Below are 17,925 nucleotides of genomic sequence, written 5' to 3' on the forward strand. Positions count from 1 at the left end.
ATATTGTGACTTAAATAATTGCTAGCTGTTACTGCAGATACAGTGGGAGTTGTACAAGAAACCAACCTTACCAGGAAACTTTCTCTTAAAGAGACAGCAGCAAAGTATCCCTAAGGATATTGCATATAATTCTGCTGTCTTCTTTGGAAGACCATCTCTATTAAGCAACCGTATCCTGGTGTAGAATCATAGAATCATAGACTATCAGGGTTGGAAGGGACCTCAGGAGGTCATCTAGTCCAACCCCCTGCTCAAAGCAGGACCAATCCCCAACTATCGATCATTTCTTTATAGTTTGCAGCACTCTTAATTTTTCTGGTTTGAGACAATTATAGTTGTTGCACAGAACTATGGCCGATACCTTTAGAGCTGACCGGTCAAATTGTCTGCTGGTGTAATTTGTCACAGCATCATTCAAACCAACATTGCTGGACCACTTTATACTAGCAGGGAATTTGTCCTTGCACGCCATGTATTATGTGCATCCATCAGTCTTTCAGGTGATGGCGAATGGCTGTTTTGGTCTAATGATGCCCATCTCTCCCCAGACATTGCAATTTCATTTTAGCCACCTATAATGAGTTAATTAGACAATTTGCACACAAACACATTCCTTGCTTGCCTGTATGGCATTCACACCTACTCAGGAATGTCAGTCAAATGCAATGAGGCAAAAACCATGGAGATGTAGAGCATTTTAAAACTGCCTCACAGCAGAATAAAGCAGATAACGATCTGTCATTTTTGGATTCTGCATTCGTACCACTCTGTCCTGCAACAGCCCTTATTTAGATGCAGCTAATGCTGCCGTCCGATTAAGTCACACAAGTGCAGTGGCTTTAATTGCAGTCTGGTGCACTATACACATTAACTGTTTATTTTATATATTTCCTAGGGATTAATGACCAGTTGTGAATAATTGTGCATCCTGACCCATTAACCCTAACCAATTATGAATCCCCAGTAAATGCACAGATCCAGGGCCATTATTTCTATTGTCAGCTTAGACTGGAAACAAAACTCGGTAGGTCTATCCCTGTGCTTCTCCTTAAATGTGTGCTTAAATGCTTTGCTAGATCTGGGCTCCAAGTTCAAACCTTGCATTTTCAAAGTGCTTCAGGGAGTGTTAGCCACCGAGCTACTCCAGTCACTTCAGTGGGAATGACAAGTCTTTGAAAACTTAGGGAGAAGTGTTTTCTCTGAGATTCAGCAGCACTCATTTTTAGGCCAATGGGATAATCCCTTTAGTGGATTAATGCTACAGCTTCTGCTTTTACTCAGAAGCAGTAGGTCAGATATTAGTATTCAAGCTTTAAGCCATTTTTCACCCCCATAATCACTTTGTTGTCCATTCACGTTTCCAAAATGAGAAACATCACACATACCCCAACAGAAATGATGATAGGTCCTTTGATTAGCCACCAGTAAGGCGAGCCCTGGTTAATATCCCAGCATCTGGAAAAGTAGAACTTAAATTAACATAGATATACATGGTCATTGGAATATGGTTACATGGAGAAACCACACATTAGGGTCGACAGAATTATGAGTAGACCTATTACTTCATTTTAAGATGGAATGGAGCCATCCAAATCCCTGCAACTTGGCTTTGTAGAGTCTTGGTTCCATAAATATTATCCTACTCATACCAAAATGACAAAATTACCACTGACCATTATGTAGCAAGTGATAGCCAGAAATCTATTGCTTCATGGTTGAAAATAGGAATGACAGCAGGTTATAAGGGCTGTTGCTGAAAGCCAAATCAAAAACATCATTGCTGTTTGGAAAATCTCTTTTTGAACTGTGGGACATTGTCTTTGTAGCAGGAAGAAAGTCTGAGACAGAAGCCCTTGTGTTAGAGGTCTGGTATGAGGCCTGAGGCCTGAACTAAAGTAGTAGTTAAACCTTTGCTGATATGAAGCAAAGTCAGCTTGTGAGTAAGAGGCAAACCCTACTCACAGAATTTGGCAAGAGCAGGGTTGATATTCCAGAAATACACATTTTAAAGAAGTGCTAGTTATGTGCACTTATGCAAACACATTTCAATATTAAGCACCACCCCAACATTCTGATATTAAGGATGGTACAAAAACATTCCCCAAAAATAACAAGAACACACTAACCCCTCTTAAAAAATAAGGTCAAAATGACAGTACGTAATAAAAGTGTTTTAATTGAACCAACATGTACAAAAGGATGGGTAATAACTTGCAACATTAGGGGGCAATAACTAACTTGTTTGTATTGGGGTATAAAAGGTGTATTTTAAAGGGACTATTTTTGGCCAGCCTACGGAGCAGTGGAGAGTCCCACTGCTAACTAAGCTGCGTCCATTGTCGGGGCATACATGTCTTAGTATCCCTGTAAAGTCTGCCGGGTGCTAGTACTGTGCTTCATCTACAATAAACCTGGTTGGGCACCTTTGCTAAAAACTAAGTCTGTGGATTGATTGGGCAGTTTAATTAAGCTCTGCTAGCTCCGCTATCTGCTCAGAGCTGGGACAGCACACTGAATGAACTCACACGCAGCCAACCTCTGATCACATTGGTGACCCCGATCGCTATAACTAATAGCTTCACTTTATAAGGCTATGTAAGTATCTCAGGCTTCTGATGATATCCGACACCACTGTAGCTCTGCTCCATAGTTATCATTACTTCATCTGAATCCCTTGATTTCCCTGAAGCATAACACTTCAAGTTTCTGATATAAAGTTTGCAAAAGCAAGTGATATAGTGAAAGCTGTAACTCCACTCCCATTGCAAACATATTTTCAGTCACTTCTTAAAATATTCTTCCTTTAGCCTCAATGTTTTCATAGTCTCAGTGCAAGAGGTACATTTGTTTTGGACCATTTGAAATAAATCCTTTAATCCTTTTACCAGCCTGGGAAAAAAAATACAAAGTAAAATTCTGGTTCTACTGAACTCAGCAGCAAAACTCCCATGGACTTCAATGGGGGAAGGATTTCACCCACATATATTTTCCATTTAATTTTTTTTGTGCTCATCATTTTTTTAAAAGGAAGGGTTAAAGGCCAGATCCTCCACTGTCATGCACTTATGAAACCATTCACACTTATGCAAAATGGATGTAAAGATGCAAGACATTGATTTCAATAGGACTTCACACTGGCAAAGAGAAAATTGAAGGACTGGGACCAATCATAACACCAAAAATGCAACACTGTATGAAACTTCAACTTACGCGGTGTCTTCAAAATATAGCTTTGCTAATATCCACACTACAGTGAAAAATGTTGGGAAACCTGTAGAAACAATTTAATACACATTGGTTTGTTTTTTTTTCTGATTTCATTAATTATTCCAAATTCAGTTTCCATCCTGTCTATTGCAACCCAACCGGGATAGCATGAGACACGTTTACTGACCACAGAAAATGCCCTGTGCAATGACCATTATGTCTAACAGGAATTGTATTTTAACCTAATGAGGTTATGGTGAGCTGCATAAATATAATGGGAAATCTCCCAATGCACTACGGCATTGACCAGTTAATGTTTGCGCAGGATGGATAAGTGAATATGAAAACAATACAATAACTCCAGGATGGACCTGTCTCTGCGAACTATTGCTCATATGAGAAATCCTTGATCAGGTGACTAGTTGTCTCAGCTATAATCCCTAAGAACAGGTTGCAACTTCCACCTCCAGTTTTAGGTAAGGAGTGGTGGTTTTGGCATGGCAAAGTGCTGAGGAGTGGTATTTAGCCATTTCAATAATCCCTCTAAACATCTTACAAATATCACTCAGTAAATTATCATACTGCTCCTGTAAGGTAACGCTGATGGGCCTGGTACAGATTAGACAGAGATTCGTTTTATTATCCATATTTCACTGATAGAGAAATCAATGCATGCAGATTAATGTGAAAAGAACGAGGAGTACTTGTGGCACCTTAGAGACTATCTTTTTGCTGATACAGACTAACACGGCTACCACTCTGAGATTAGTGTGACTTGCTCAAGGCCACACAGGTAGATACTGGCAGAGCCAGAATTAAATATCAGGGGTTCCTGGCTTCTAGTGCTGTATTCAGGCCAAGAGATGGTGCATCCCCAGTGTCCTCATACAGTCTCCAAATTCTACAGGTTTCATACAATCATCCAAACCATAGAACCCTTTGAGGTTCATCCATTTGATAGTATATGGGCATTTACTTTGGCATCAGGATGTTTCCATTGACCCCAATGGGTGATGGGATCAGGCCCTGAAACATAATCTGCTCTTTTCTAGTCCCATCTCAGCCCTCACTTACCCCATCCAAACAGAACAAGCCACCAAAAATAGCGTCTTCCATGAGGAAAGGATGATAAGAGCAGACAGTTCAGGTAAAGCGCCTCTACCAGCAGCCACATGAAATTAGTCATCATAAAATAGTGACAGAAAGCCACTGATATCTTGCATTCAGTCTAAGGAGCAGGGAAGGCAAAATTCCATTATTGCATATTATACAGATATTATGGGTACCACAATATCACATACAAGCACAAGCAGTGGCAAGGTATTAACCAGTACATTAATGATACACAAAGATATCAAATGCCACCATAATCTCCTTTTCAAATGCTTACTGTAGAGAAGCTGCAATGGTCAATATCGTCCTTCTGGAAGAGGACCGCATCCTTAATGAAAATGGCAATAGTTTTCAAGATGAAGGTGAGAAAGAGCTGGATGTGGATATAATTTCTGGGACAGCGGAGTCTCCTGGAGGAAAAGAAGGCCAGCAAAATGAAGTGGTGGGAGATGGGTAACTCATCTTTCACATGTATGGGTTTCCTTAGCGTGGGGATGTTAAAAGTGCTCCGATGTGGCCTACCTCTGCTCACATTGAACTCAATGGCTGAATGGACTCTGAATTTGAGAAATAACCTTCCCTGATGTAACACTGAGTGTGCTCGCACAGCTCCCAAGCAACAGGGAGTGGTGCAGAGAGACCCATGAGTATCTAGATAGCTTTCTCAGCAAATGGGACAGTGATTATATTTAGAGACTGATTTGCAGAGGTAATATGCAGCTGCAGCTCAGTGTCTTCAGAAGGAGTTGGGAATGCTCAGCAACAGGACTGCCCAGAGGATTCAGGGGGCCTGAGGTAAAGCAATTTTAGGGGACCCTTCTATTAAAAAAAAGTTGCAATACTATAGAATACTATATTCTCATGGGGGCCCCTGCGAGGCCCGGGGCCTGGGGCAAATTGCCCCACTTGCCGTCCCCCAGGCAGCCCTGCTCAACAACCATGAAAACCAGGCTGCATTAAAGTCTAATCCACACCAGATCACTCATGTCTAATCATAGTGTTTGCTTCTAGTGTGAAGAATGTTGCAACTGAATGGAAATGCAAAATGCGTTGTGAAATAGCAGATATTTCTGCCAGTTATCATTATGTAAATCTGTTGGCCCATAGCTTCCAGCATGTTGCATTAACTCGATAGCTGTTTATTCTGTTTACTTTTGCGGGCCCAGGGTAAATGTTCAGAAACATACCTGAATGCAATAAGAACAGTCACAGCCAGGGCGAGGGAGGAGATGGAAATGCTGTACCCCACAGTGTAGATGATCTTTACAGTAGAAAAATAGGACTGCTATAGAGAAGAGAATGAACAAGTCACATAAGTTTTAATGAAAATAGAAGGAAAAGAAGCTACACAGAATCTGGTGGGTTTGCTTTGTTGGGCATCAGAACCTTTTCTGTGGCCTCAGTTCACATCCTTGACTTTCACTTTTTGAGGGTTTGTGTGATCTCAAAGGAAAACTCCGCTGGAATCCTTTATCCTTTCACTGGGCTTCATATCTAAACCTTGAAGATCAGTAAACTCTGCATGGTTTTGCTGGAAAGCCACCAGAGGGCCTAGAATGGCTTGAAACTGGGTCCAAGTTAACTCAAAAAGTTCTAGGAATTATGCAAGTCTTTCTATGAAACTGCGCTGGCTTTCAGGCTTATAATGATCTCTGAAACCAGGCAAGTTTGGCCCAGTTTGGGTTTCTTGACAAAATTTCAACCTGACTCTCTTTGTGAATATATTGTTATACCATGACTGGTCTACATTAAACCTTCCTATTAGTCACCACTCACTCATTTACTAAACCAAAATCTTCTTGCTTTGATAAAATGTTCTGATAATTATGGCAGAAGTTCAAGATAATCAACGGTAGAAGATCCAGGGAGATGGGTAACAAGGAGGGAAGGATGAATCTCATAATGTGCAAGATTTTGTGAGCCTCTCAAACTATATTTTTAGGGGATTCCAAATGGCAGTAATTTGAGTTCACAAAGCTTTGTCTGCTACACTTTAAACCCACATTTGTTTTACAAGAACGATTCAATTTTTAACCCCCTGGATGACATCCTGGCCCCACTGAAGTAATTGGAAGAAGTCCCATTGACTTCAATGGGATGTGGATTTAACATCAGATTTTCCTAAATTGCAGGCAGACTAGAGCCTTGTATTAGAGATAGAGGTAATTCCTCAAAAGCTAGGCTGGCACTAATGGCTGCCTAATGTATGATATACACAGCACAGTGTATCATTTTGTCCTATGACTGGAGAGCTGTAAATGGGCCAGTTCACCTGGACTGATCCCTTAGATTAGAATATGTGTAAACTACTTATGCTAAACAATCTCTTCCACATTGTATTTAGCTATGACACTCTGAGTACCTTTTACACCTAAGTACCTGAAGAAGAGTTCTGTATAGCTCAAAAGCTTGTCTGTCTGACCAACAGAAGGTGGTCCAGTACCTTATCTTCCTCATATCCTGGGACTGATGTGTCTACAACACTGCAAACATCAATTTTTTCATGATTATTCTCTCTCTCTCTCTTTACTTCTTTTTTTCAACCTTGCCCTATCTGTATTTCACTGTTCGTGCTTTGTTCCTATTTCCACTCTGTTTGTCTACTGGATATTTTCTTCCTATATCCCCAAACTAAACTTTTCCCATATACAAGACAAACCTAATAGTGCTTCAGTTAAAATCCAGCTTTTTTCAGACATCATATTTGAGTGAGTAGGAATTTGGACAAACTAACTTCATCCATCTCTAGAGGAAGCAGCAAATAAAAGTAGATGTGGACCCAAGCTGCAGAGTTTGGATCTGAATCCAAACTTTTCCTAAGTCTGGAAGTATCTGTCTTGGTCCCATTTTAATTTTATTGTATAGATGTTGTCACCCTGGCCAGTCTTTGCAGGAGCACAGCTCCATGTTGGAAAGGAAAGCTGGTTAGAATCTCTAGTGTCTCTCTCCCAATAAAATTTAAGCAATAATTATAGTTCAATATTCAGAAATGCTGAGAAGTATTGAAGTAATAGGGAACTGCAGCTCCTTTGCTCATAGTAGGGTACATATTGTGTCTGCCATCTTGTGGTGAAACACTAGATTGCACTTAACCAGTTAGCAAAGCCCTGGCAGCAGTTCTTAGAGTGTGTTTATCCAGCTAAAACTCAAACATGGGATCCTCAGCAGCAAGTCCACCTGGTGAATCAATGAGAACCCATCTCATGAGCAAGTGTTTTAAAGCTGAGGTATGGTCATCCCAACTGGCAGCCATTCCTTGCAAATCAGATAGGAAAGAAAGTCCATATAAGGCAATAATCCAATTCCCAAGTGCATAAACAAGCAAGCCAAAGAGTGAACCTAGGTGAAAAAACAGGGCAATTGCCAATGAAAACAGCAGGCTCATGTTGTGTTTGTTTTTGCACTAGAAGTGCAAGGAATAAATACAAGAAAGGGAAAAGAACATTTCAAGAGTTGCATTTCTGCATTACAGATCAGTCAGCTGGAAAGCAAGTTCCAAGTTAAACAGCATGCTGACAAACAGTGAAGAAATAAAGTGAAGATGACAACAAAAATCCATCCAACCCATATGAAATGGATTATTGACTAAGCTTTCTCTGACAGGTGAAATTAACTTCAATAAGTAAAACAGAATCTTGTTTTCATTCGTTCGAACAGCAAGGGTCTGATTCTCTCCTGTTTTCTACCAGTTTTACCCTAATGGAGAGACTTCTGATTGAATTTACACCTGAGTAACAAAGAAGAATCAGCAACAAAGCCAGAGCAACCCACGGGTTTTGAACCAGTACACTTATATCAGGCAGGGTTCTGATTTTTTTCGTGATATGGAGATACCAGTACAACCCTAGCGTATATCTATTCCAGGAGAGCTTTACCAGTCTGGGAATACTGGCAGGCTGTATCAGCAAAGCACTTCGAGTGTGGATGCAGCTTATATCAGCAAAAATGTGATTTACGCTGGAGTTGAAAAACCACCTCCCCTGAGTGAAACAAGCTATACTAGTCAGAGTGCAGCTTTCCTGGTGTAACTATCTACACTACGGGACTTCTGCCAGACCCGGCCTAGGATGGATGCAATGATACTGTTATTAAGGTGCCTTATACCAATATCACTTATTCCCCTTCCTGTACAAAAATAGCTATACCAGCAGAAGCACATTTATATGTAAGCACAAGGTATAGTTAAAATGGGAAAAAATTGTTGTGCAGACAAGATTAAAATGACAATGGTTTTGGGAATCAAACTGACAAAATGTACCAAATACTAATCTAAATTAAATCCAGAATAACTCTGTTGAAGTCAATGGATTTACATCTATGTAATAGAGACCAGAATCTGGGCATGGTATTTTTCTTAAGCCCAGATTTCCTTTTCCTTTGTTATGGCTGCTTATTTTTTCTTTAAATGATTTATGTTCTTTAAACTAGACGAGGAGCAAAACTGCAGCATCTTCTGTTAAACTGATTCAATTTGTCTTGATTCTGAAATTCTGGTGAAAAAAGGACATGTTTGCCTTATTATTGCAGCAATGCTACCGACAGCTCTGACTGATTGAGTATAACTGAAGTATTAATCCCAGTTCTGGACCAGATCTTCAGCTGGTGTATGTCCACATCGTTCAACAGAGTTACACGAATTTACAACACCAGGAGATCTGGCCCTATATTTTTCTGACACAGCTCTCTAGATCTACTAGGTGTCTAAATGACTGCTCTCTTAACCTGTAAAATAAATGGCATTAATTTCACAGAGCAAGTGGACAGAGTAAAAATATAATGGCATTTTATACTGAGTGAGAATGTCGCTGCTTCAACCAAGTTTCCATGCCCAACTTCTAAAATAGAAAGGTTTATGACTAGCGTCAGCATATTTCTGAATGGTATTGGGTCAGATATACTTACTTCCTCAACTGGAATCTCATCATTCACCGGACAGGCAATGTGATAGGAGGGATATGGATCAGACCAGCCATTCACTGTACAGTTTCTTCTTACCAAGCCTGCAAGAAATGCTTGTTTTTATTGCTAATCAAGGCCATACATTAGATAGTAAGCCCACAAGGGCGGAGAATATCGTTTTGTTCTGTATTTGTACACAGGGGCGGCTCTGTGTTTTTTGTTGCCCCAAGCACAGCAGTCAGGCGGCCTTCGGTGGCATGCCTGCGGGTGGTCCACTGGTCACATGGATTTGGCGGTAGTTCTGCGAGTGATCTGCCGGTCCTGCCACCAAATTGCCACCAAAGCTGCGGGCAGGGCCGGTGCTACCATTTAGGTGACCTAGGCAATGGCCTAGGGTGCCAGAATTTTTGGGGGGTGCTATTTTGCAGCGGGGACGGCATGCGGGTCAGGTGGACCTACCACAGTCATGCCAGCGGACGGTCCGCCAGAGCCTTTAGACCAGCGCACAGTCCGCCGAAATGACTGCGGCAGCTCCACCGGAGCCTTTCCAGCAGCGGAGCATCCGCCGCCGTGACTGCGGTAGGTCCACTGGACCCACGGGGGGCGGCAAAATGGCCTTATGCCTAGGGCGTCAGAAACCCTGGCGCCGCTCCCGGCCGCTGGACCGGTGGACCTCCCACAGGCGTGCTGCCAAAGGCTGCCTGACTGCTGCCCTCAAAGTGACCAGCTGGCCACCCCTTGCAGCTTGTCACCCCAGGCACATGCTTGCTGCGCTAGTGCCTGGAGCCGCCCCTGTTTGTACAGCACCTAGCGCAAAGGGATCCTGGTCCATGACTAGGGCTCCTAGGCACTACAGTAATGCAGATAAATAATAATATGAATGCATTAATTCCACAACAAAACAGAAAGGAGTAGTAGTAGGTAGCTTGCTAATGAGGAGCTTCAGAATGGTCAGGGGCAACATTCCTGGTGGGTAGGAAGGACTTACATTCCTGCTTCAGAAGAATACAGGAGAGCAGTTCTAGGAAGAGAGACAGCTTGTGAGGTTCCCTGGACCTTCTTCATCCTAATCCTAAAGTATGTACTGACCTGATTGGTCCAGAGAGAGGGACCCCGAATACACCACCACCTCCATCAGCTCTGGCTGAATCCCAAACACCACCTGGGATGGGAGACTTTGTCTGTCTCCTCCCATCCCTCTCCCCAGTGTATGTTTTTCCTTCTCCATTTCTCCTATCCCTCTTCATTTTTCTTCTGGCTAATCAGAGTCTGGCTTAGCTGGTCAAGTCAAGATTGTATCTTTTGCAACACTGCCGCAAGTCTGTGACCAGAAAGAGGTGAATAAAGCAATGCCCCAACCAGCCCATGCTGGTACAAGTTTGCTCGATCTTGGAATGGCTGATCAGACCAGGTGCTCTGCCCATGTTTCTCCATCGGTGAGGTTGCGAGGGAAAAGCAACACCAGACACAGAAGCGGCATTTTCTATTTTGCTGTTCTTTCCTCTCCCCCTCTTGTGTGTGTTTGTCTTGTTTTGTCTTTTAGGAAAGGTGGTTGGACATGAAGAACAGCAATGACAGTTTCAGCCCATCTCAACCAGAGACGACCCATACCTGCCCATAGCGGAGAGGCAGAGTGAGGACAGTGGCTTCAGCAGATGTTACTAAGCATGCTCAGTTCATGGGAGCATGCTCAGTAGAAGCCAAACAGAAAATCGTGCCCTCCTCATGCACATGATGCCTCTGATATCAACTAACTTTTTCTCTTTTCCCCCAGAAATACAGTTATTACCATCTTTAAGGCCATGTAAAACACTGTCAAAGAAGGGCTTTTTCCTTCTAAAAGCTCTCTCCAGCTAACAGGAAAGAGAACAGGGGATGTTGTTAAAATGAAAATATTATTCACTATTTTATATGTCAAATGCTTTAACTGTTTTTCCTTATTTTCTATATCTTTAATAAAAAGCTTAAAGGATGTTTACTGGTGTGTCTGCTATGGTACAAAGCATGCTGGGGCCTCTATACCAAACCACAACTTTTGTTTAAAACTGTTAAATGTTGGACAGTGACAGGGTTATATTAACACCGGATTCCATCTAAATTAATAAAACACTACTTAATTTAACTCCTTTTAACATCAGTTTTGTGGGATATCATTTCTAAAGTGTGAAGATTTGGAGGGTTAAGATAATATTCTCCTACTTTATAAAGGAGTTTTACCATAAAGAAAGTTATAGCTTTGTAACTGCATGAAAGAGAGAAATAAAGGACTCTGTCACTGTCATACCCTATCCTCCTTTTATTCTAAGAGAGATGTCTTTTGCAGTATCTTCAGGGAAATAATTTTTTAATCATAGGATTAAAATTAAATAATATGAAATTTGAAATAAAGTTATTTAAAGCAATATTATGCCAGTCTTTTAACGATAATGTAAGCATGTTTTTACATTGAATCTATACATTACACCCTAGAGAGGCCAAGAATAGGAAAATGGCTGAATTATTTCTTTTCCATAATTAAATAAATATCATTCTGCAATGGAGAGTAAGGCCTCTGTTACACCTCAAGTCTGGCAAAGTTTTGCCTCATTGAATTGCCCAGCATGGAAAAACACCCCCAACCAAACAAAAAATTGTAAATACATTTCTCACATATATCATTTGTAAAGGGTGAACAAAGTTTTAGATTCCAGGGGACAATATAAAATTTCCATCATTTACAGACAGGTTTTACAATAAAAAATAAAAATTTAAAAGTATAGGCTTTCCTGATGAACACTAAAAATCTGAAACTAGGTTAGAAACTGTACATAGACACTTGAGTGTTAAAAGGTAATATCATAAGTCCCCAGAGGCAAGGAGACAGAACTCCCAAGCCTACATATACAAGTTGTGAAAAAAGTCACATCCTGAGAGATGATGCATATATAGCCAGAGGTGCACAGGGTACTAAAGGCATTAAATATGGACATTTTGGAGCTGTTTGCTGAACCAAATAATCAGGGAGTTCACTCATATTACAGATAATCAAGAGGGCATTGTTTCTGGAATCTATCACTTTTGATGATAAAAAGCCTGCTTGGAGAATGAAATTGTATATCCATGGCAAGACTATTAGCTTTAAAATTGCCTTAGGAGCTAGCATCACAGTTATCTCAGAAGGGACTTACAAGCACCTTCAACACTGCCCAAAGCTGAAGTCACCTGACAGTCCACCCGGAGGGATTTTGAATTGCATGAGCTAGTTCACCACAAAAACAACTCTGAAAGAAAAAAGCTATGCATGCAGAGTGTGTGTGATCAAAGGACCGCAGAACAAAAGCCTTCTCAGCTGCAGCGTGGCAGCCCTGATGGGCCTAGTGAGAAAGGTGGAGGAACTCAATGTAATATTTATTGATATTGGACTTTTGAAAGGAGATCTAGTACAAATAACATTAAGAGACTATGCTAAGCCATAAACATACACCTCACAGGAATCTTAACCCATTATTTCAAAATGTGGAAACTGAGTTAAAGAGAATAGAGTGTATTGGCATAATCAAGAAAATCTCTGAGACAGCAGTACGGTGTGCCTCAATGGTACTACTTATAAAGAAAAATGGAAAAATATGAATCTGTGTGGATCTTAAAAGATTTAACAAAGCAGTTGTGAGAGAAAAATATGTCCTTCCAACATTGGATGACTTTCTCCCCAAAGTGAAAGGATATACAGTATTCTCTAAGCTGGATGCCTCGAGTGGATTCTGCCAAATTCCTTTAGCCAAAGAAAGTAATAAACTAACTACATTTACCACATCTTTTGGGAGATTCTACTTATGAAGATCACCTTTTTGGATTAATAGTGCACCTGAAATTTTCCAAAGACAGATGGCAGAACTGTGAATGAACACAAATGGAGCTGTAGTTTTCATGGACAATATTCTGATAGATGGATCTTTGGTGGAAGAATACCACAAAACCCTCAAAAAAGTCCTAAACCTAATCAGTCAGTCTGAACTGAAGCTAATCAAGGAGAAGTTCATTTTTCTGTGTACCTCAAATCCAGTTTTGAGGACAGACAATAAAGAAAGATGGAATCAGTCCTAGACCTGAGAAAGTAAAAGCAATTTGAGAATGGCATGCACCAAGATATATACTGGGAATGGTAAATTACCTTGGTCGATACCTACAAGGCTTTTCAACGCAACAAACCACTGTCTGAACTGTTAATGTCCAACACATCTTGCCTATGAGGGCCAAACCAAGAAATTGCCTCAACGACTCCAGTTCTCAAGTACGAGGATGTGAACCAACCCACAATGGTCAGTGCAGATACAAGCAGTTCTGGCGTAGGTGGTGCATTGTTGCTACAACCTGGCTCTGAGTGGAAGCCAGCTGCATTTTGCTCTCACAGGCTTACAGAAGCAGAAAATCGATATGCACAGATTGAAAAGGAGTGCCTGGCAAGTGTATGGGCATGTGAGAACTTTTACAGATATCTGTGTGGACTGGATTCATTTACCTGGATAACAAACCATAAACCGCTTATAACCCTCATCAACTGAAAAGACCTGGACCAAGCACCACTGAAATGCCAACATCTATTGCTAACGTTTATGGGATTTAGCTCAATTGCTAGATATGTTCCTTGGACAATCTAGTACTAGCAGACACTCTGTCATGGAGCTCAGCATTGTACTCAGCTACCCATGAGCTCAAGGGTAGCTGATGTGAATGCTGTGGACACATACAGGGCAGGGCATCAGAAAGCACATAAACAATAAAGTTGCTGCATGTGAACATTGCAGAACTAGCAGCCCAACACAACAGAAAGAACCTTTAATAACAACATCTCTAAAAGAGAGACTTTGGAAGAGACTAGCTGGAGATTTATGTGCATTCAGAGGATATCATTGCCTCGTCGTTGTGAACTATTTTTCCAGTTATTAGAAATAATGTTCTTGAAAGACATGTTGCAATGTTATCGAGAAAAATGAAAAACTTTTGCTCACTTCAGTATTCCAGAACAACTAGGAACGGGCAATGGACCATAATTCACTGCAGCAGAATTTAAGTCATTTTGAACTAAATATGATTTTAACCATGTTACTAGCAGCCCACATTACCCACAAATGATTGGAGCAGCTGAGAGAGCTGTACAGCCAGCCAAGAAAATCCCAAAGCTCTTCTGACTTACATTGCCTGCATATATATACCTGCCCCTGGAAATTTCCCCTACATGCATCTGACGAAGTGGGTATTCACCCACGAAAGCTCATGCTCCAAAATGTCTGTTAGTCTATAAGGTGCCACAGGATTCTTTGCTGCTTTTACAGATCCAGACTAACACGGCTACCCCTCTGATACTTGACTTACAAATCAACATCAGCAGCAGCTACTGGATATAGTCAAGCACAGGGGTCAGCAACCTTTGAGAAGTGTGTGCCAAGTCTTCATTTATTTACTGTAATTTAAGGTTTTGTGTGTCAGTAATACATTTTACATTTACCGGGGCCAGTGGACGGAACCCCAGATTGGCAGCGGGCTGAGCGGGGCCGGCAGCCAGGACCCCGGCTGGTAGGGGCCGGCGGACGGAACCCCAGACCGGCTGTTCTAACTTGGGAGAGGAATCTGTCTCCAAAGTGGCCAGACAGGAAGAGAATAGCCAAATTGGATTAAAAGCTTAAAAGAGCTTATGAACACTTTTACAAATAACGTCACTCAGTTGGACAACTGCTGTGTCTAGAACCTCATGACCACTTTTGTGTCAAACTGGATGGAGGAAAAGGAAAGACAACTCCAACTACCATAAAGAAAAAGAATTCAGCACCCAGATCATATGTAATCGACACCAACAGTGGAGAGTTCAACAGAAACTGTTGACAGCTACAGTTTGTTCCTCAGAAAGAACAATCAACAGAGCAAACTCTACAGATGGCGGAAGCAGCTCACAAAGAAGACTTAGAGATTCCAAACCAACCATGCATGGCTAGTCATTGCAAGTAATGGATGGCCAGAATACCAAGTCGACACACATTTGGTTCACGTAATTAGAAAAAGAGACTGTTTCAGAGACGTGCAACAGGCTGATAAGTACTGAACTTCAAAGACAGTGCGAAAGTGTAAATATTGTAAATGGTAGGAATGTAGAACTTAAAGGGGGAGATGAAATGGAATGTTAACTGTATTATCTGTTCAACCACTATGTGGTGTAAAATATCTTATTTTAACTAACCTCATCCATGCCTGGCAGAGCATTAAAGGATCTTACGATGGACACAGCTGGCGTATATAAGTGAGCTCTGTAGCCGGAAGTACACGACAGTTTGTTTTGAAAGATTTGCCTACCTGAACTGCTTCGCATACAAAAAAACCTTGATCAAACAAAAACTTCTCTAAAGCCAGTTTACAAAGATGGGACATAGGCCCTTTCATAGTCTCAATGCTTGTAAACAGCAAAGGAAGTTTTTGATTCCAGTGTACAGTAAAAAAAAAAAAAAGAAAGAAAGAAGACAAAAGCCATAACTTTGTGCCTGTCTGAGGGACAGAGATAAAGGCTGTAGCCTGTGGCACTGGTATCTGAAGAAACATCCCCCACCCCAAACTCCTTCCTCCTCCTTTCCTGACTTCTTTTTTATCTAAAACTGCCATCCTCTCTGCATGCTTCTGCTAAACACACTGTTTTAATCACATCAAATAAAGTTTTAAAAAGAAGCTATCAGAAACTTTTAAAAGTCTCCCCTCTCCCCACTTTCTTCAAATCTCCTCTTTAAATAATACCCTCTTCCTGCTCAACTATCCCTTTTAACTTCTTCCCTAGTCCCGTTACATTAGGGCTTGAGTCCATCATAAGGCGTCTGTTTTCAGCACTGTCTCAGGTTGTTCATTTGTCTTGTATTATTCAGTATCCAGGTTACACCTTGTGTAAAAGTAAAATGTAAAGTGTTAACTAAGAACAGAAAAAAAAAAATTCTCTAGGACCCTGTCAATGTTATGATCAACAAACCCCCAAAATGTAATTGTTGCTTTGCAGGTGTTGCTATGCAGTATATCCAAGCATGTCACCCGCCAACGATTTTGAGAATCTGATTTATTTACTATTTCTGATAGTCTGGGGGAAAGGGATTGGAAAAATTGGCACAATTATGGGAGAAATAATGCCTCATGAAGTTGGGACAATCTTTTGTATGACAAATGTTTGTTCATGGTAAAGCATGACAACCAGCAAAGAGTGGCTACAAAATTATTTTACTAAAAAATATTTCAGTCATGTATTAATGCTCCTCTAAAAGGCAGGCCTAGCTCTTGTCTCCCCATGCTCTGTTTTTCATGTTAAACTTTTAAAAGTTTATGAGTATTTATTTTTAAAGCTTTAGTTGATGTGATTAGAAACAGCATGTTTAGCAGACGCATATGGCAGTTTTAGATAAAAAAATGTCAGGAAAGAAGGAGGAGGAGGTGTGGGATGGGGCTGTTTCTTCAGATAAGGATGTTAGAGGCTACAGTCTGTACCTCTGTCTTTCATGCAGTTACAAAACTATGTCTTTTGCCTTTTAAAATTTTATTTTTTCACTGTACACTGGAATCAAAAACTTTCTTTGCAATTTACAGGTGTGGAGCCTATGAAGTGGCCTATGTCCCATCTTTGTAAACTGGCTTTTGAGAAGTTTTTGTTTTGTTGGGGGTTTTCTGTATGCGAGGCAATCCCTTTAGGCAGTGTTTCAAAGGAAGATATCACTATTGTTTAAAGGTTGGGCTAGTGTAGCTTTTAAACACTGTGCTATGATTTGTATTCCACTCAACCTCTTCCTCTGGTTTAGACAAAAGCAAAATGTTTATGAGTGGTGGGATGGGGGCAGGAGCACATGCAAGATGTTACGGTTTTCAGGGCCCCATACACTGTAGATTTGTATCCTGGATCCATCTCATAAAGCCTTTGCCTGAAAACCCCTTAAAAATCAGTCACACAAAAAAACCCAGCTACTAACAGCCAGAAAAATGTTAACACCAAGCAGGGAGTGGGTGCAAGAGGTAGGGGTGTGTGTGTGGGTGTGTGCATGTGTGTGAGAGGGGTGGGATTTAAAATAATTAGAAACATTAATTCTTTAAGGCTATTTTAATGTGATAATCAAACGGGAAAAAAATAATTGTTTTGCAGGTGGCTCTATAAAATATTGCTACAAAAGTGATGAGATTGATGCATTTCAATTATACCTCAGGGCTCTTTTATCAGTACAAAATCATTTTGTTTGGGCTTGACATTTTGCATCGTTGTAGCTGCACAGTATAGTCAATGGCTTTGCCCCCATTATTCTCTTAGGTTTCATGTTGAGTCACTGCTTTAATTTTAGGGTCCAGGGTGTGTCCACAAATACTGGCAAACAAAAATTCTTGTTGCTTTTGAGGTAATTCTATAAAATATCATGCAGGCTGTACAGACAAGGATTTTAGCTGTGTTCGGGTTTTTCCTCTCAGTCAGAAACGACCAATCTTCTTGTTGTGTCTGAGTATGAATACTCCTTCTTCCTGAAGCCTTTGTGTTATATATTTGCTGTTTCTGATCTCCTAACTTTTTTCAATCCCCTCACCCCTCACACACACCCCTTGTACCCCTCTGCACCCACTCCCTCCTTGGTGTTAACATCTTTTGGATATTAGTAGCTGGTTTCTCTGGTGCGATTGGCTTGTCCTGCTGGTTATTAAGGGGCTTTCAGCAGAACGCATTATGAG

The 17,925-nt window shown here is 40.9% G+C and overlaps 1 protein-coding gene across 8 annotated transcripts in view; it reads right to left on the bottom strand.

Annotated features, from left to right (window-relative positions):
- GHRHR (growth hormone releasing hormone receptor) overlaps positions 1 to 17,925 on the bottom strand; it is a 1,095,940-nt gene that overhangs the window by 1,051,116 nt on the left and 26,899 nt on the right. For 7 of the 8 annotated variants that reach the window (XR_007772841.1, XM_050942723.1, XM_050942722.1 and 4 more), the window contains exons 4-9: positions 9,223 to 9,320; positions 5,508 to 5,605; positions 4,598 to 4,730; positions 4,282 to 4,435; positions 3,211 to 3,271; positions 1,386 to 1,455 (exon numbers count right to left, since the gene is read on the bottom strand). Coding sequence is in view for 7 of the 8 variants with exons in the window: in XM_050942723.1 (XP_050798680.1) it covers positions 1,386 to 1,455; positions 3,211 to 3,271; positions 4,282 to 4,435; positions 4,598 to 4,730; positions 5,508 to 5,605; positions 9,223 to 9,320 (614 nt within the window). In the remaining variant the exon portion in view is untranslated. Of the gene's footprint in view, positions 1 to 1,385; positions 1,456 to 3,210; positions 3,272 to 4,281; positions 4,436 to 4,597; positions 4,731 to 5,507; positions 5,606 to 9,222; positions 9,321 to 15,543; positions 15,628 to 17,925 lie in introns of those variants that run through there. The other variant, XM_050942724.1, reaches the window with a different exon arrangement.

This window comes from Gopherus flavomarginatus, chromosome 2, assembly GCF_025201925.1.
Source record: "Gopherus flavomarginatus isolate rGopFla2 chromosome 2, rGopFla2.mat.asm, whole genome shotgun sequence".
Taxonomy (NCBI): domain Eukaryota; kingdom Metazoa; phylum Chordata; order Testudines; family Testudinidae; genus Gopherus; species Gopherus flavomarginatus.